Source organism: Oncorhynchus tshawytscha, linkage group LG26 (assembly GCF_018296145.1).
Source record: "Oncorhynchus tshawytscha isolate Ot180627B linkage group LG26, Otsh_v2.0, whole genome shotgun sequence".
Classification (NCBI taxonomy): domain Eukaryota; kingdom Metazoa; phylum Chordata; class Actinopteri; order Salmoniformes; family Salmonidae; genus Oncorhynchus; species Oncorhynchus tshawytscha.
This window is the reverse complement of record NC_056454.1, coordinates 4572722-4592887: the sequence shown is the minus strand read 5'-3', so window position 1 is coordinate 4592887 and position 20166 is coordinate 4572722. Positions and strand designations below refer to the sequence as shown.

At 41.8% G+C, this 20166-nt stretch overlaps 1 protein-coding gene across 5 annotated transcripts in view; it reads right to left on the bottom strand.

The window, feature by feature from the left end:
* Positions 1–20166, bottom strand: part of ppp2r3b (protein phosphatase 2, regulatory subunit B'', beta) — a 55775-nt gene that overhangs the window by 23106 nt on the left and 12503 nt on the right. Inside the window, exon 1 of one of the 5 annotated variants that reach the window (XM_024388666.2) lies at positions 13090–13636. The exons of the other annotated variants lie outside the window; for them this stretch is intronic. Coding sequence (XP_024244434.1) covers positions 13090–13227 — 138 coding nt within the window. The 5' untranslated portion in view covers positions 13228–13636. Of the gene's footprint in view, positions 1–13089; positions 13637–20166 lie in introns of those variants that run through there. 5 annotated transcript variants of the gene reach the window in all.

Below are 20166 nucleotides of genomic sequence, written 5' to 3'. Positions count from 1 at the left end.
GTTGGATGGAGAGCATTTGTGAACAGCAGTTTTCAGTTCTTTCCACAGATTCTCGATTGGATTCAGGTCTGGACTTTGACTTGGCCATTATAACACCTGGATATGTTTATTTTTGAACCATTCCATTGTAGATTTTGCTTTATGTTTTGGATCATTGTCTTGTTGGAAGACAAATCTCCGTCCCAGTCTCAGGTCTTTTGCAGACTCCATCAGGTTTTCTTCCAGAATGGTCCTGTATTTGGCTCCATCCATCTTCCCATCAATTTTAACCATCTTCCCTGTCCCTGCTGAAGAAAAGCAGGCCCAAACCATGATGCTGCCACCACCATGTTTGACAGTGGGGATGGTGCGTTCAGGGTGATGAGCTGTGTTGCTTTTACGCCAAACATAACGTTTTGCATTGTTGCCAAAAAGTTCAATTTTGGTTTCATCTGACCAGAGCACCTTCTTCCACATGTTTGGTGTGTCTCCCAGGTGGCTTGTGGCAAACTTTAAACAACACTTTTTATGGTTATCTTTAAGAAATGGCTTTCTTCTTGCCACTCTTCCATAAAGGCCAGATTTGTGCAATATACGACTGATTGTTGTCCTATGGACAGAGTCTCCCACCTCAGCTGTAGATCTCTGCAGTTCATCCAGAGTGATCATGGGCCTCTTGGCTGCATCTCTGATCAGTCTTCTCCTGGTATGAGCTGAAAGTTTAGAGGGACGGCCAGGTCTTGGTAGATTTGCAGTGGTCTGATACTCCTTCCATTTCAATATTATCGCTTGCACAGTGCTCCTTGGGATGTTTAAAGCTTGGGAAATCTTTTTGTATCCAAATCCGGCTTTAAACTTCTTCACAACAGTATCTCGGACCTGCCTGGTGTGTTCCTTGTTCTTCATGATGCTCTCTGCGCTTTTAACGGACCTCTGAGACTATCACAGTGCAGGTGCATTTATACGGAGACTTGATTACACACAGGTGGATTGTATTTATCATCATTAGTCATTTAGGTCAACATTGGATCATTCAGAGATCCTCACTGAACTTCTGGAGAGAGTTTGCTGCACTGAAAGTAAAGGGGCTGAATAATTTTGCACACCCAATTTTTCAGTTTTTGATTTGTTAAAAAAAATTGAAATATCCAATAAATGTCGTTCCACTTCATGATTGTGTCCCACTTATTGTTGATTCTTCACAAAAAAATACAGTTTTATATCTTTATGTTTGAAGCCTGAAATGTGGCAAAAGGTCGCAAAGTTCAAGGGGGCCGAATACCTTCGCAAGGCACTGTATGTATGTACAGTGGGGCAAAAACGTATTTAGTCAGCCACCAATTGTGCAAGTTCTCCCACTTAAAAAGATGAGTTGCCTGTAATTTTCATCATAGGTACACTTCAACTATGACAGACAAAATGAGAAGAAAAAAAAATCCAGAAAATCACATTGTAGGATTTTTTATGAATTTATTTGCAAATTATGGTGGAAAATAAGTATTTGGTATTTTCTCAATACTTTGTTATATACCCTTTGTTGGCAATGACAGAGGTCAAACGTTTTCTGTAAGTCTTCACAAGGGTTTCACACACTGTTGCTGGTATTTTGGCCCATTCCTCCATGCAGATCTCCTCTAGAGCAGTGATGTTTTGGGGCTGTTGCTGGGCAACACGGACTTTCAACTCCCTCCAAAGATTTTCTATGGGGTTGAGATCTGGAGACTGGCTAGGCCACTCCAGGACCTTGAAATGCTTCTTACGAAGCCACTCCTTCATTGCCCGGGCGGTGTGTTTGGGATCACTGTCATGCTGAAAGACCCAGCCACGTTTCATCTTCAATGCCCTTGCTGATGGAAGGAGGTTTTCACTCAAAATCTCACGATATATGGCCCCATTCATTCTTTCTTTCCTTTACATGGATCAGTCGGCCTGGTCCCTTTGCAGAAAAACAGCCCCAAAGCATGATGTTTCCACCCCCATGCACCCCACCCCCATGGGGTTCTTTGGATGCAACTCAGCATTCTTTGTCCTCCAAACACGAGTTGAGTTTTTACCAAAAAGTTATATTTTTGTTTCATCTGACCATATGACATTCTCCCAATCTTCTTCTGGATCATCCAAATGCTCTCTAGCAAACTTCAGATGGGCCTGGACATGTACTGGCTTAAGCAGGGGGACACGTCTGGCACTGCAGGATTTGAGTCTCTGGCGGCATAGTGTGTTACTGATGGTAGGCTTTGTTACTTTGGTCCCAGCTCTCTGCAGGTCAATCACTAGGTTCCCCCGTGTGGTTCTGGGATTTTTGCTCACCGTTCTTATGATCATTTTGACCCCACAGGGTGAGATCTTGCGTGGAGCCCCAGATCGAGGGAGATTATCAGGTGTCTTTTATACTGATAAGTTCAAACAGGTGCCATTAATACAGGTAATGAGTGGAGGACAGAGGAGCCTCTTAAAGAAGAAGTTACAGGTCTGTGAGAGCCAGAAATCTTGCTTGTTTGTAGGTGACCAAATACTTATTTTCCACCATAATTTGCAAATAAATTCATTTAAAATCCTACAATGTGATTTTCTGGATTTCTTTTCTTCCATTTTGTCTGTCATAGTTGAATTGTACCAATGATAAATTACAGGCCTCTCATCTTTTTAAGTGGGAGAACTTGCACAATTGGTGGCTGACTAAATACTTTTTTGCCCCACTGTATGTATGTATGTATGTATGTATGTATGCATGTATGTATTCCAAAACATGCATCTTGTTTGCAATAGGGCACTAAAGTAAAACTGCAAAAAATTTGACAGAAATTAATATTGTGATCTGAACACATCACTGAGTACCACCCTTCATATTTTCAAGCATGGTGATGGCTGCATCTGTCCAGTGATCCTGCCGACCAAGGCCGGGTCTGAGGGGCTATTTGGCGTAGCAGCTAGCATAGACGACCTGACTACAGAACAGGACCTATAAACTCAGCAAAAAAAAGAACTGTTCTCTCACTGCCAACCGCGTTTATTTTCAACAAACTTAAAATGTGTAAATATTTGTATGAACATAAGATTCAATAACTGAGACAAACTGAACGAGTTCCACAGACCTGTGACTAACAGAAATGGAATAATATGTCCCCGAACAAAGGAGGGGGTCAAAATCAAAGTAACAGTCAGTATTGGGTGTGGCTACCAGCTGCATTCAGTACTGCATCTCCTCCTCATGGACTGCACCAGATTTGCCAGTTCTTGCTGTGAAATGTTTCCCCACTCTTCAACCAAGGCACCTGCAAGTTCCCGGACATTTCTGGGGGGGAATGGCCCTAACCCTCACCCTCTGATCCAACAGGTCCCAGAAGTGCTCAATGGGATTGAGATCCAGGCTCTTTGCTGTCCATGGCAGAACACTGACTTTCCTGTATGCAGGAAATCATGTACAGAACGAGCAGTACGGCTGGTGACATTGTCATGCTGGAGGGTCATGTCAGGATGAGCCTGCAGGAAGGGTACCACATGAGTCTGATGATGCTGTGACACACCGCCCCAGACCACCCTCCACCTCGATCCCGCTCCAGAGTACAGGCTTTGGCGTAACGCTCATTCCTTCGACGATAAACGCGAATCCGACCATCACCCCTGTGAGACAAAACCGCGACTCGTCAGAGAAGAGCACTTTTTGCCAGTCCTGTCTGGTCCAGCGACGGTGGGTTTGTGCCCATAGGAAACTTTGTGGCCGGTGATGTCTGGTGAGGACCTGGTTACAACAGGCCTAAAATCCCTCAGTCTAGCCTCTCTCAGCCTATTGCAGACAGTCTGAGCACTGATGGAGGGATTGTGCTTTCCTGATGTAGCTCGGGCAGTTGATGTTGCCATCCTGTACCTGTCCAGTAGGTGCGATGTTCAGATGTACTGATCTTGTGCAGGTGTTGTTACACGTGGTCTGCCACTGCGAGGACAATATGCTGTCGGTCCTGTCTCCCTGTAGAGCTGTCTTAGGCGTCTCACAGTATGGACATTGCAATTTATTGCCCTGGCCACATCTGCAGTCCTCATGCCTCCAGGGACCCTGGGCATCTTCCTTTTGGTGTTTTACAGAGTCAGTAGAAAGGCCTCTTTAGTGTCCTAAGTTTTCATAACTGTGACCTTAATTTCCTACCGTCTATAAGCCATTAGTGTCTTAACGACCTTTCCACAGGTGCATGTTCATTAATTGTTTATGGTTCATTGAACAAGCATGGGAAACTGTGTTTAAACCCTTTACAATGAAGATCTGTGAAGTTATTTGGATTTATCTTTGAAAGACAGAGTCCTGAAAAAGGGACGTTTCTTTTTTTGCTGAGTTCATAAGAAATTGAAGATGGACCACAGGAAGATTGAGGTAGAGCACGCCCACAGGACTGGAAAACCCACCACCGGCCCAGGTGACAGGCCCAGGGCCATAGTGGACAAGTTCCTGAGGTTCAAGGACAAGGTAGCTGTTCTGGAAAGAGCCAAGAACTTGAGAGGAACGTATATTTTCCTCAATAAGTACATCCTGAAGCTGTGCGCCAGAAGAGGAAAGAACTTATCCCAGCGATGAAAGCTGACGGAGCACGTGAGGACATGACAGGCTCATTGTCCACCCTTCCCGCCTGGAAAGGATGAAAGAACTAAGCATATGGGTTCGTAGCACACACACACAAATTGACTAATGGAATGCTGAATGTATATTTTCTTTCCTCTCGCTTTGTTTGCTCTTTTTCATCTCTGATAAGCTACCCAGGAAAGGGCTGAAAATAGCACATATTAATACATGTAGCCTTAGAAATAAGGTTAATGAAATCAATAACTTCCTAACATCAGACAATTAGGTATTTCTGAACTCACTGAGATAATTATTTTGATAATACAGCAGAAGCAATACAAGGATATAACATCTATAGAAGAGACAAACAATTATGGTTGGAGGTGTTACCGTATTATTTCAGAGCCATATCCCTGAAATGCTTAGAGAATATCTTATGTCAAGTAACATTTAAGTGTTGTGGTTGCCGGTTCACTTGGCACATCTGAAGCCCTTTCCTTTGGGGTGTTGCTATAGGTCACCAAGTGCTAAAAGTCAGTATATAAATAATGTGTGTGAAATGCTTGATAGTATAAGTGACGTAAAAATATAGGTCTACTTTCTTGGGGACCTGAATATTGCCTGGTTTTCATCAAGCTGTCCCCTCAAGGAAGCTTCTCACTGTAACCAGTGCCTGTAATCTGGTTCAGGTTATTAAATCAACCTACCAAGGTGTTTACAAACACTACAGGAACAAGATCATCCACATGTATTAATCACATTTGTACTAATACAGTAGGATATGTTCTAAAGCTGTATCCGTACCCATTGGATGCAGTTATCACAATATTGTGGCTATAGCCAGGAAAGCCAAGGTTCCAAAAGCTGGGCCTAAAATACTGTATAAGAGATCATACAAAATATTTTGCTGTGACTCTTATGTGGGTGATGAAATCCAGACGCTGCACTTGATGAATTTATGAAATTGCTTCTTCCAATTATTGACGAACATGCACCTGTTAAGGAACTGACTGTTAGAACTTAAGGCTCCATGGATTTATGAGAAATGGGGGGGGGGGGCAGAATTATGGGCAGAAAGACAAATTCAACTCTGTCTTTTATCAAATCAGATGGCTTATTCATCACAAAACCATTTGATGTTGCCAATAATTTTTATGATTACTTCATTGGCAATGTGTGCAAACGTAGGCAGGAAATGCCAGCAATGAACAGTGAGCCATCGTATTCATGCATACATTTTTTTTTTTTAAATAAAGAAAAGCATTGCAAGTTTGAATTGAAGTTTGTTTTGTTATCGATCAATATTGACAAACCTCCCGACATTGACAACTACTGAGGATGGTATCCGACTCCTATTGCCACTCCTATCTGTCATATCTTTAATCTGAGCTTGGAGGGAAGCCATAGTAATTCCACTACCCAAGAGTGGTAAAGTGGCCTTCACTGGTTCTAAAAGCAGACCTTATAAGCCTGCTGCCAGCTCTTGGCAAACTTTTAGAAAATAATTGTTTGACCAAATACAATGCAATTTCTCTATAAACAAATGAACAGACTTTCAGCATGCTTATAGAGAAGGGCACACAATATGTACTGCACTGACACAAATTACTGATGACTGGTTGAAAGAAATTGATAATAATATTGTGGGAGCTGTACTGTTAGATTTAAGTGCAACCTCTGATATTATTGACCATAACCGGTTGTTGTGTTATGGCTTTTCAAACTCTTCCATATTGTGGATTCAGAGAGATCTAATAGAACTCAGTTTTTTTTTTAACTGGTAGCTTCTCTAGACACTCTACTCTTTTCTAGTTTTACCAATGATCTGCCACTGTCATTAAACAAATAAAATAACATTTTATTTGTCACGTGCCGAATACAACAGGTGTAGAGCGAAATAGTTACTTACAAGCCTTAAACCAACAATGCATTTAAGAAAAAAATACTTAAAAATAAATAAAAGAAAGAAATAATTAAAGAGCAGCAGTAAAATAACAATAGTGAGGCTATATACAGGGGGTACCGGTACAGAGTCAATGTGTGGGGGCACAGTCAACTGTGTGCCTTTCATGTCCAATCAATTGAATTTACCACAGGTGGACTCCAATCAAGTTGTAGAAGAATTTCAAGAATGATGAAACAGGATGCACCTGAGCTCAATTTTGAGTCTCATAGCAAAGGGTCTGTTTAAGGTATCTGTTTAATACATTTGCTAAACTTTCTAAAAGCTTTGTCATTATGGGGTATTGTCAAGGGGTCCGAATACTTTCCAAATGCACTGTATACTTAGTTTTGCCTGCATTCAATACTAATTTCAGGTCAATAAAGATTTTCTGGCAGACTATAGTTCTTGGTCAGTTTTATCATTGGCCAAGTGCATGTACATTTTTTTTTTTTTTACAGACAAGTCAATATTGCTAATATAAACAGTCAAAAGTACAGGACGCAGAATCGACCCCTGTGGGACACCTTTCCAGGAAACCTGATTTAACACCATTAGTAGATATACATCGAGTTCTATCTGTCAAGTAATTTTTTAACCAGTTACATGCAGCCTAGAGCAATTGAGGAAAGCCTCGGAATTAACAGTGGGTGAGTGAGCAACAGTTTCGAAAGCCTTTGACAGGTCAATGAAGAGGGCAGCACCAAGTTTCCTTTATCCATACAGTTAACCACATAATGTATAACTATGGATGCAGCAGTGAGCGCTATGACCTGGTCTAAATACCCAACTGATGTACATTTAGAATTAATCAAGGATTATAATATTTTAGCTAGACAAGAAAGTTTAGAAATAGGGCAATAATGATTTAGGTCACAAGGGTCACCACCTTTGTGAGAGAGAGGAGGGAGGGGGTACATGGGCCACCTTCCAAACCTTAGGGATAGTCCCAGATATAATCGTCAGGTTAAAAATATGGGTTAATGATTTGGCAAATCAGGGGGGCAGAGAGCTGCAGCAAAAATGGATCAAGCATATCAGCCCCCCCAGTGGATGTTTTTACAACAATATTAAGCAAGGCATCTAGCACATCATTGATAGTAAATTGTTTAAATGAAAACAAATATTTAAGAAGTTGACGCGTTAACCATTGAGTCAGCTAGAGGTTGGCAGACGGAAGAGCAGTCGATTGACTGACCAGGGTCAATTAAACCACCGTTTCGCTCAAATAAAAAGCTTGTTGTGATAAAATGATTAAAAGCATCACTTATCCCATTCTTCTTAGTCATGATGCCAGAGTCTGACAGAACTTTCTTATGCAGGGAAGAAGAGGAATATACATTGGAGTTGCTTACCAAAATGACATCAAATGTTCCTGAGTGGCCTAGTTACAGTTGACTTAAATCTGCTTGAAAATATATGGCAAGACTTGAAAATGGCTGTCTAGCAATGATCAACAAACAACTTGACAGAGCTTGAAGCATTTTTTTTAAAGAATAATGTGCAAATATTGTACAATCCAGGTGTGCAAAGCTCTTAAGAGACTTACCCAGAAAGACTCACAGTTGTAATCGCTGCCAAAGGTGATTCTAACATGTATTGACTCAGGGGGTTGAATACTTAATTAAGTAATCAAGAAAGTTTTAGACCAGAGTTGATGTAGCCCAACCAGAGGTAGGTAGGTATTGGTACACCTAAGCTTATGACCAGACAGGTAAGTAAGGTCTACTAATATCTACCAGTACTAAGTTTGTAGCTCAACTAAAGGTAGGTATTGGTTGCCTTAAATGTATATAGACTAGCCCAATTAATGAACAATACAAGAAGCAAAGCCCAAGTGAAGTGAAGTGAAGATGGCAAAAATCCATATCAATGGATTTGTAACATTTCAGTCATTCAACAGAAAACTATAGATGTTATAAGGTTAAGAAGTTAATCAACAAGGAGTAAGTAGCCTGTTACTTTGGCAAAATAGAGATTATCTACATGCTAAAGGAAAAACAGAGAAGACAGCCTGGCCTATTCTAAACATCCCTGACAAAACAAAGTGGCAAACGTTATCAGTTTGTAAACAACGAGTAGTTAATTAGGCCTAATAGTAGAGTAAAAAAGAGATCAGAGAGCTCTAAATGTAGGTGTGCGTGTGTTTTGTTCTGCTTGTGTACGAGTGTAATCTGGCAACCAGAGATAACCAGCATGTCTCTGAAAGCAGTCAGGAGACAGCCACCCAGAGAGACAGGACAAGAGCCATCTTGGCTGGGCCTGAATGCCAGACCCCTGATTAGAGAAGAACAGCAGTTCATAGCAGGCATGTGTGTGTAATGTTTACTGTTGATTTCTAATTGCTTATTTCACATTAGTTTATTATCTATTTCACTTGCTTTTGAAATGTAAACACATTCCCCATGCCAATAAAGCCCTGTGAATTGAGTGAGTGAGAGTGTCATCAGCAAACTTTTAACGTTCAGCATTGTTCAAGGGATTGGTGCTTTGCCTATGTCATAGGGTACAACCAGACCCACCATTGTTCTACTCTCTGAATCTGTGGAGATCAATCCTCCTAAAACCTGAATGTTATTCCAAAGTGCCTGCTGCAACCCCAGTAACATAAAACCCAAAGCATGTCAGAGATTGGGCACAGCTGTGTGTGTGTGTGTGTGTGTGTGTCTACAATGTTTCCACCGAAGACAGAACGACAGAGTTGTCTGCTCATAATGGCTGAGCTGTGTGTGTTATTTAAGCAATAAGGCACGAGGAGGTGTGGTATATGGCCAATATACCACAGCTAAAAACTGTTCCTATGCGCAACGCAGAGTGCCTGGATACATCCCTTATCCGTGGTATATTGGCCATATACCACAAACCCCTGAGGTGCCTTATTGCTATTCTAAACTGGTTACCAACGCAATTAGATAAGTAAAAATACATGTCTCATACCCGTGGTATATGGTCTGATATACCACTGCTGTCAGCCAATCAGCATTCAGGGCTCGAACCACCCAGTTTATAATAAGCTATATGATAACTAGCCTGTATGATATTAACCCTAGTATACCTGTCATGATCAATTTGATCCCAAACACCCCATTATGATTCGCATAGACCCATCATGCATAGCACACATACTATTGGGATATCCTAATCAACAGGTAGAAATCCTCCCAACTTCTACAGCAGATGAGTCAGACAAGGGTCTGATAGATACTTTACAGGTACACTCAATATGGCTAAGATGCTCATTCTTTTTCTATGGGCTGAAGTGAGTCTGAAGGGGAGAAAAAACATGGCACCCTATTCCCTACACAGTGCACTACTTTTGGTCATAGGGCTCTGGTCAAAAATAGTGCACTTAGTTTGCTAGCTTGTTGATGAAGTTGACTGACAGCTGGCACTGTGCCTTGCTACTGTGTAACATTTGGCTAACGCAATAAAGTTGTAGAGAAAAGTCAGCTGTACTGTAAAACTCAGTGCACTATTCACATGAAAACTAATTTGTGCATTAGTTAGAACTTCACTACACTAACTAGTTAGCTAGAAGGAGTATTTAGCATGGAGTGTGTGAACTGGTGTTAGCATCCCTGCCTTTCCTTTCATATGGATTGACTGGAGACAGGTTCAGCCAGCAAATTTTCATGCACATTTCATAAACTTATTCTGCCACCACAAAACACCTAGATGTAGAATTAGATAGTGAAAACTTGCTCATGAAAAAAATGACAATATTAGCTTCAGGTTTATACAGTAGTTTTTGGTAAATTAACTGACTCGAGGGTGAAAATGTGATTCAGTGGACGATGTCACCTTGGTAATATTTTCTAATGTTAACTTAGGACAGTATATTGTATCTGGACTTCTTTTTAGCTATCCCATGAGTGTTATCAGACAGATAAGTGCAGACGGCCATCGATCTGTCTGCTAAAATGACATAAATGTCAAAATGTACATCATTCCCAGAGACCATTTACATGACTCAAGAATCTAACCTCTGGATCGGTCTGCTCGTCCTTTAAATGAGCTGTGTCCATGCCTGAAAACAAACAATGTTTGGCGCTCCTAAAACAAAAATTAGTGTGTTTTGTTGTATTCTGTTTTCCGCAATCTCCAGTCAGTGGCCTTTACTCACCCTACACATGGCTCTGTAACAACATGCCTTATTGTCAAAGTCAGTTATCCTAATTCATACAGATGACCAAGAGACCAGTGTTCTAGAAGTCTAAATGTCTATCTACAAGAGTCCTTGTACGGCGTGCGCAGTGTTGTCTGTTTGGAAATATTCTGTGGCATTCTGTCAGGTGGTATTCTGCTCAGAACAGACATAGATAAACGCTGTTGATCTTCCCTTGCTCCCCTCTGCGCGCGGGTGTCAGCTATGGCTATAAAAGGACAGATTACTCCTGCTGCCCCACTCAACTGTCCAACTGTCCCCTCCCCCTACCACTCTCTCTCCACCAGCAGCGCTCCCCTAAGCACAACCGCTAATCCTTGCAATATTCCACACATTCACAAGAACTACATGGTCGGTCAAACTAAACACAGTGCACAAGGGCACCTCAACTTGGGGCTCACCCCTAACCTGAATTTAAGTTTATCGTGTCCTGGGACAACATTTACAACCACAACAACAGTATCCTTAAAAACAGCCTAAAACCAAACTGTGGCAAAGCTTTGGATCGGTCTTCTTGGGCCAGGTCCCCCTTAGAAAACATTTTGTTTCTCTGTGTGGGATTTCTTGGTTTAAATGGATAGTTTGAGAGCAATTGCTAACTAGCGCAATGACAAAGAGATCAGCTAGCGTTAATTGCCAAAATGTCAAACTATCAGTTTAAGCAAGATAACACAGCCTGGCCTAGTTTAGCAAATTATGGCTCAACTGTGCCATAGTATAGACAGGTTGCCTAAGATCTAACTGGAAGCCATTTACACACAGGGTAGCCTAGTGGTTAGAGCGTTGGACTAGTAACCGGAAGGTTGCAAGTTCAAATCCTCGAGCTGACAAGGTACAAATCTGTCGTTCTGCCCCTGAACAGGCAGTTAACCCGCTGTTCCTAGGCAATCATTGAAAATAAGAATTTGTTCTTAACTGACTTGCCTAGTTAAAAAGTTTTTTTTTCTTATATATATATTTATTTATTTTAAAACAGAACTACTGGAATGACTACAATTAGGGATGTGACAAATTGACAATTTTACTTAATGTTAAAACTGTCATTTATTTTTGTATGAGAAAAATATATAATATTCCACAATTCAGAATATGGTCCTATTGCGTATGAACGCTAAGGAGCAATGAAATTCTAACTAAACACAGTCATAGGCTGAATCTCAAACCAAACAGTCCCTAAGCCCTTTATCGAGTGGCCACTTGCTGTTGTGTTCTGTTGTGTGCATACTCTGATCGGCAGTGAGAAAGTTGTAAAAACAAAACATCTTTACTAAAATGTGCAAGTATATCGGTCCCCAGTGATTCCATCAGCTGATTTAGCTTGTGATAGCCTGCCTGCTGCTAGCTAGCTTCACTGACAAACAACAGGGATAGAATTCTAGCTAGCTAAGGATGTTGGGCACTGCAGTGATAAACACTGTGTAGCTTGTCACCTATTTACATTAGTTTGACAGCTTGCTGGTGAAGTTGTAGGCATGTTTCCAGCAGTCAGTCCATACTTCAGCATGTTTCCAACGCACCAATCGTTACTTTGTAAAGTTAGGTCATCTATTAAAAAAAAACACAGCGCAGCAGAGCAGGCTGTTCACTGCAGTTGCTTGCCTTTCTCTGCCATTTTTCCAACTTAACGATGGCATGCGGAGCCCTTTATATCCATGGCAAATAATTAGAAAGATGCATATCTATCTAACATTGCAGCATTGTTGCATTATTTTTCCCCTTTATGATTGGGACCTGTTAGTGGTAGTTTTGATAACTGCACTGTGATTTTACATTTTGTGGAATATATATTTCTTCTTAATGTTAATGTCTCAATTTCATTTAACTATTTAAATGTTCACATCTCCAACTACAAGCACAGCTACTGCTGGCTGATAGCACAGCTATCAACTACATTACCCACAATGCATCTACAAATCAGAGTTTGTGAGACATGGGAGTAAAGCCATAAAAATGTGACATGGCCTCTGTTCCAATATCCATACTAGCGTACCACCCTATAATAAAGCTATGTATTGGAGCATGCTAAGTGGTATGCGTGACATTGGAATCCAACCATGACCTACTGAACAAAAGAAACATCCATTTCCAGCCCCTAACCCAGTCTTCCTTTGCCACAATCCAAAATGTATCTAACCCCAAGAGTAACAGACCGCAACAGACAACATGGATGTCCTTGTTATAAGCCACAAGTCATGTCACAGCCAGTAATGTTTGTCCTAGACTGCTATAGTATAGGACCTGTCCTTTTGGAAAGCTTTTACATTCTTCAGTTTGCCTACTGCTGATGGACATAGTAGATCGATGGACTCCAACAGACTGCCACCTCATAGGCTACAGTAGGACCGCAGGTCTGTCCTTGCTGGAAGGCTTAGCCGAAACAATCATTCATACAGACAAACAAACACTAGAGAGTATGAAAACACAGTCTTGTATTGGGAGTGGACCACCTGCCTGTCCTTGCTCAGCGTGGAAGGCTCGGAGCCTCTTCTTGAAGCGTGATGGCAGAACGAAGTCACATCCGCGGGCCAGCAGAGCCAGCTCCTTCCTCAGGTCAGGGTCCTGACGCAACGACAGCTCCTTCATCCTCATCCTCGCGCCAGACAGGACAGGATGCCTCCGCACAAACGCACACACCGATCCACACCCTCTGATCCAATGGGATTATCTTCCTATGGATTGTCCCAATAGTAGAAATCGCAAGAGTAGTAGTGGGAGTAGTAGTAGTGCTAGCAGTAGTTAGGCTAATTACTCAAACAAACACTCAGTGCGTGTCCACTGTCCTTGTGCTGGGAGAGCCTCTTTAAATCAGCGTAGCAGTAGGCAGTGGAAGTAGTGGTAGCGCTCCTCTGTCCCTGTGACTGTCCTTTAACAGAGCGAGAACTTCTTAATGCTGGGCAGCAGCTGCTGCAGTGACACGAGCCTCAAAACTCTGCCCGTCTGTCTGCTGTCCTACACACACACAACAAACACCACAGGGACTGACTGCTAGGGTCAGGGAGCCCCAGCCTACCAGCCACTAGGGAGATAAGGACTCTGTGTGTGTGTGTGTGTGTGTGTGTGTGAGAGAGAGGTGTGGATATGCCCTTTCCAGTTTGCATTCCTCAGCTCTCATAGAAGGTTATGTAAAGAGACAGACCTGCTGTTGTTGAGGGCCCGCTAACTTGGGAATGCCAGCCAAATGCCAAGATGACCCCCTGCTTACCAGCTTCCTAACAGCACAGCAACCATATTACCTAACGGTTCCCGAGACACTAGTAGGTCTGTGCCAAAGGAAAATACCTAGAGCTGTCTCTTTATGACCACAATCCAGCTGGTAGTAGGAAGTACCAAACATTTCTTCAGTGCAAGAGCTTCGAAATGCAAAATTCACCATCAGTTCTTCCTCCTATTTTGTTGGGAATTCAGAGAGTCCACTCAGAATGAGATACTAGGTTCTGTGGCAGCAGCCAGATTCATTAGTGGGCCTCCGTCATATTAAAAAGGTATATTTAACCAAATTCAAAATATATGTAGGCAGGGCACACCTTTTGCTGAGGGATGAATGTGTAGACTTGAGCCGATGAGGATGATAGGAGAAGCCATCAAAACTTGTGACAACTCACAAAAAGTGGGAAAAGAAAAGCCTCAGTTTTCCTCTGTGCATCACGTCGTATGGTCTTCCTTTGTTTTGCCTTCCCTTCCCTTCACAGGCTTGGGCTGCCATCCATTCCACGTCTTATTATAGTTGACGGGCCCTAGCCGGCGGTATGGAAGGGGAAGTGTTGAATTTCAAAGAATGATGGCCGAACCAGTCTCTGCCTATTAAAAGCACCAGCGAGCACTGTTTGGGCAACCCAAGACACCAGATCTGGAGAAACAAGTATGTATGTATCTTTAGTGCTTGCGCAAACATCCGCCTCCTGTCCTGGACTGACAGCAATTACATCAATTCCCCATAAACGTGCTGATCCAACAGCACTAGGCAGTCTAGGCGTGGAGGAGGGGTGCGTTCAAGAGGAGAGATGTTTTTATAAAACGCCAGTTGTTCTCTCAAACAAATCTAATTAGGCTGAAAATGACTTGAGCTCTGTGTGTGTGTGTGTGTGTGTGTGTGTGTGTGTGTGTGTGTGTGTGTGTGTGTGTGTGTGTGTGTGAATACAGTGTGTGGTTGTGGTGTGTAAAAATGCAGGGTGTGAATAGAAAAGCACAGCCGGGCTAAAATGATAAGTATTTTTAGATGACGGGATCACAGAGTCCACATTCTTCCACTGGTTTCAGAACAAACCTAGATCCTGTTGTCCCCCAATAGCAGGATACGGCACCAGTTTGATAAGCCATTTGTGAAGCCTTTTCACGCCATCTGCCTGTTGTTGTCCCTCTACGCTCGTCAGCTCGACACAAACACGAAAGGAAAAGACGAGGACTCAAACAAACTGAGCACATGAAACTGTCAGTACATATATATATATATATATATATATTCTGTCAGTGTTTGCATTAGCAAGAGCCATAATCTGAAGTTATTTCCTAAACAGAGTTATTATTCTGTGATAACGATCTGTTCGTTCACACTTTAGGACACAGCCTCTCTTTGGAAAATGGAACACAGAGAGGGAGGGAGAGCGAGAGAGAGAGAAGTCTCACTGTAGTACCAGTGAGCTCTGGTGCTGAGTACTACTGGACTGACTGGGAGAATCAGATGGGCCTTCACTGGAGAGGACAGCTGTCAGTGCCAACAGTGCCACTCTCTCACACACACGCACACAGAGGCCAAAACTACTTAACAATGGCACCACTCACCAATTCAGCCTCGGGCTTTTGTCTGCTCTGCTGTTGAAAGGCTATAGCCTACCCTGGTTGCCAAAAGATGAAGACGCAAAAAACATTTCAATTAAATAAAAACTATAGCATAGAGAGACAAAAGTAGGCATGGTCACTATAGAGAGACCATGTCAAAAACAAATAAACACATTCTTACACAGTGAGTCCACCCATCAACGTGTCTAATCTGAAGGCTCTAAATATGAACAGGAAACAGTATACCATGCTCTCAGTGAGAGCTTGTTGCGTAATGTTAAGAGATTATGGTGAGAGTGAGCGAGAGCGTGCGAGACAGAGCGACAGCGAGCATGAGAGAGAGAGAACGAGCGAGAGTGAGCAAGTGACCCCTCTGACCCAACAGCGGGAGAAAGTCAATACCAAACAATAGCAGAGTAGCCTATAAATGGAATCGAGCAAGCTCCAGCTCTGTCCTCGCCAATCTTATGGCTGAGACAGGGATTTGGGAATCCATATGAACCCAAAACAAAAATAGGGCCCATTTCACCGACATACATGGTGGGCTTAGGGAAGGGCCTGCTAGCGGAACATGATGTGAGCAGGATCAGCTGGCTTGCATAAAACAGTGATAAGGCAGTAGTTAGAATGACACTGTCATCATGGATCGTGGCGATTAACTGGAGCCAAGGGCATCAACGACTGGAACTAGCCTATTGAGCTAATGATACACAAATTAGTTTTTTTCCTGACCAAATGACCTGATCAAGAAAAAAACTCTGGGTTTGACGTAGCCCATAGGCCTTTGAAAAGATGGCGATGAAGAACATTGCTGACATTTTACATTCTCCCAAGCAATTGTGCAATCATTTTTTATTTTTGTTTGCATAACTTATTTTGTAACTTATTGTGTACATAATGTTGCTTCTATGGTTTCTTATGACCGAAAAAAATAATTGCTTTCAGAAAAGCAATTACTCACCGCGGACTGGAAGAAACTTTTTCCTTTAACAAGTCCGACGCCAGAAAAGGGGACGCAGATCGGGGATCTTTCTGAGAATCCGTATGCGAGCGAGAACACTCCTAATTAGAGATTGGACGATTAATTAGGGCCGATTTCATGTTTTCATAACAATCGGTAATTATGGCCGATTATATTACACTCCACGAGGAGACTGCATGGCAGGTTGACCACCTGTTACGCGAGTGCAGCAAGGAGCCATGGTAAGTTGCTAGCTAGCATTAAACTTATCTTATAAAAAAACAATTAATCTTAACATAATCACTAGTTCACTACACATGGTTGATGACATTACTAGTTTAACTAGCTTGTTCTGCGGTGCAAACAATCAATGCGGTGCCTGTTAACTTCTTGGTGACTGGGGGGCAGTATTGAGTAGCTTGGATGAATAAGGTGCTCAGAGTAAACTGCCTGCTACTCAGCCATAAAAGCTAGAATATGCATATAATAATTTGTACAGTTGGATAAGAAAATACTCTGAATTTCTAATACTGTTTGAATGATGGCTGAGTATAACAGAACTCATATGGCAGGCGAAAACCTGAGAAAAATCCAACCTGGATGTGGGAAATCTGAGGTTTGTAAATTTTCAACTCATAGCCTATCAAAGATACAGTGGGATATTGGTCATGTTGCACTTCCTAAGGTTTCCACTAGATGTCAGTCTTTAGAACCTTGTTTGATGCTTCTACTGTGAAGTGGGGCCGAATGAGAGGGGATTGAGCCAGGTGTCTGACAGATTGCCATGAGCTCATGACGCGCGGTCATGTGAAAGTTGGCTTGCGTTCCATTGCTTTTCTACAGACAAAGGAATTCTCCGGGTTAGAACATTATTGAAGATTTATGATAAAAACATTCTAAATATTGATTCTATACTTTGTTTGACATGTTCCTACGACCTGTAAAATAACTTTTTGGACTTTTCATCCGACCTTTCGGCTGGACTTGCACGCGCGTTTGGATTTGTTTACCAAACGCCCTAACAAAGGGAGCTATTTGGACATAAATTATGAACTTTATCAAACAAATCAAACATTGAGTGCATTCTGATGAAGATCATCAAAGGTAAGTGAATATTTACAATGTTATTTCTGACTTCTGTTGACTGCACAATATGGGGGATATCTTTTTGGCTTGTTTGGTCTCAGCACCGTACTCAGATTATTGCATGGTATGCTTTTTCCAAATTTTGGGGGGGAAATTTGACACAGCGGTTGCATTAAGGAGAAGTTTACCTAAAGTTCCATGTTAATAGTTGTATCTTTTATCAATGTTTATTATGAGTATTTATTATAAATTAATGTTATGAATGTTTATTATAAATTGATGTGGCTCTCTGCAAAATCACTGCATGTTTTGGAACTACTGAACATAACACTCCGGTGTAAAATGTGATTTTTGGATATAAATATGCACTTTATTGAACAAAACATACATGTATTATGTAACATGAAGTCCTATGAGTGTCATCTGATGATCATCAAAGGTTAGTGATTAATTTGATCAATATTTCTGCTTTTTGGGACTCCTCTCTTTGGCTGGGAAAATGGCTGTGTTTTTCTGTGACTTGGTGGTGACCTAAGGTAGTGGAGCAGGTCGAGAGTTAAGTTCCTTGGTGTCCACATCACCAATGAACAATCATGGTCCAAACATACCAAGACAGTCGTGAAGAGGGCACGACAAAACCTTTTCCCCCTCAGGAGACTGAAAAGATTTGTCATTAGCCCCCAGATCCTCAAAAGGTTCTACAGCTGCACCATTTGAGAGCATCCAACTTCAACTGTTGCATTACCGCCTGGTATGGCAACTGTTCGGCATCTGACAATAAGGCGCTACAGGGGGTAGTGCGAAAGGCCCAGTGTATCACTGGGGCCAAGCTTCCTGCAATCCAGGACCCACAGTTGAAGTTGGAAGTTTACATAAACAAGTTTTAAATGACTCCAACCTCAGTGTTTCAACCACTCCACAAATTTCTTGTTAACAAACTATATTTTTGGAAAGTCGGTTAGGACATCTACTTTGTGCATGACAAGTCATTTTTCCAACAATTGTTTAGACAGATTATTTCACTGTATCACAATTCCAGTGGGTCAGAAGTTTACATACACTAAGTTGACTGTGCATATCAATAGCTTGGAAAATTCCTGAAAATAATGTCATGGCTTTAGACGCTTCTGTTAGGCTAATTGATATCATTCGAGTCAATTGGAGGTGTATCTGGGATTGTAATTTCAAGGCCTATGTTTGCAGCATGACTGAAGGAGGCTTTGTTGCAAAATAAGAAGCCGATTCTAGACCTCATTTTGGATTGGAGATGCTTAATGTGAGTCTGGAAGGAGAGTTTACAGTCTAACCAGACACCTAGGTAAAGCTGACGTGCATACCTATATAACGTAGGTACATTACGTAATGGCGCCACGTAAAATGTTGCACTACACGTGCAACACAGCATTCCCAACCTAGCCCACAATGTCTGCTGTAAGGGTCAAGCAGTCAACAAGTCCAGCATTCGTTTCAAAGAGTAAGAACATTTCAGAGACACAACTCAAAGGCAAAATCCATTAACGTCAAGATATTGGAATTCATGGCCCTTGACAATCAACCGTTTTCTGTCGTGGGTGATGTTGGCTTTCGCCGACTGGTCGAGCACCGGTACACACTAGAGGTCGACCGATTATGATTTTTCAACACCGATACCGATTATTGGAGGACCAAAAAAGGCGATACCGATTAAAATCAGACATTTTTTTTATTTTTTATTTGTAATAATGACAATTACAACAATACTGAATGAACACTTATTTTAACTTAATATAATACGTCAATAAAAATCAATTTAGCCTCAAATAAATAATGAAACATGTTCAATTTGGTTTAAATAATGCAAAAACAAAGTGTTGGAGAAGAAAGTAAAGGTGCAATATGTGCCATGTAAGAAAGCTAACTTTTAAGTTCCTTGCTCAGAACATGAGAACATATGAAAGCTGGTGGTTCCTTTTAACATGAGTCTTCCATATTCCCAGGTAAGAAGTCTTAGGTTGTAGTTATTATAGGAATTATAGGACTATTTCCCTCTATACCATTTGTATTTCATTAACCTGTGACTATTGGATGTTCTTATAGGCACTTTAGTATTGCCAGTGTAACAGTATAGCTTCCGTCCCTCTCCTCGCTCCTCCCTTGGCTCGAACCAGGAACACAACGACAACAGCCACCCTTGAAGCAGCGTTAACCATGCAGAGCAAGGGAAACAACCACTCCAAGGCTCAGAGCGAGTGACGTTTGAAACGCTATTAGCGCGCGCTAACTAGCTAGCCATTTCACTTCGGTTACACCAGCCTCATCTCGGGAGTGCTTGACGCACAATGCTTGATGCACAACGAAGAGCTGCTGGCAAAACGCAAAGAAAGTGCTGTTTGAATGAATGTTTACGCGCCTGCTTCTGCCTACCACCGCTCAGTTAGATACTTAGATACTTGTATGCTTATATGCTCAGTCAGATTATATGCAACGCAGGACACACTAGATAATATCTAGGAATATCATCAACCATGTGTAGTTAACTAGTGATTATGATTGATTGATAGATTGTTTTTATAAAGATAAGTTTAATGCTAGCTAGCAACTTACCTTGGCTTACTGCATTCGCGAAAAAGGCAGTCTCCTTGTGGAGTGCAACGAGAGAGGCAGGTCGTTATAGCGTTGGACTAGTTAACTGTAAGGTTGCAAGATTGTATCCCCCGAGCTGACAA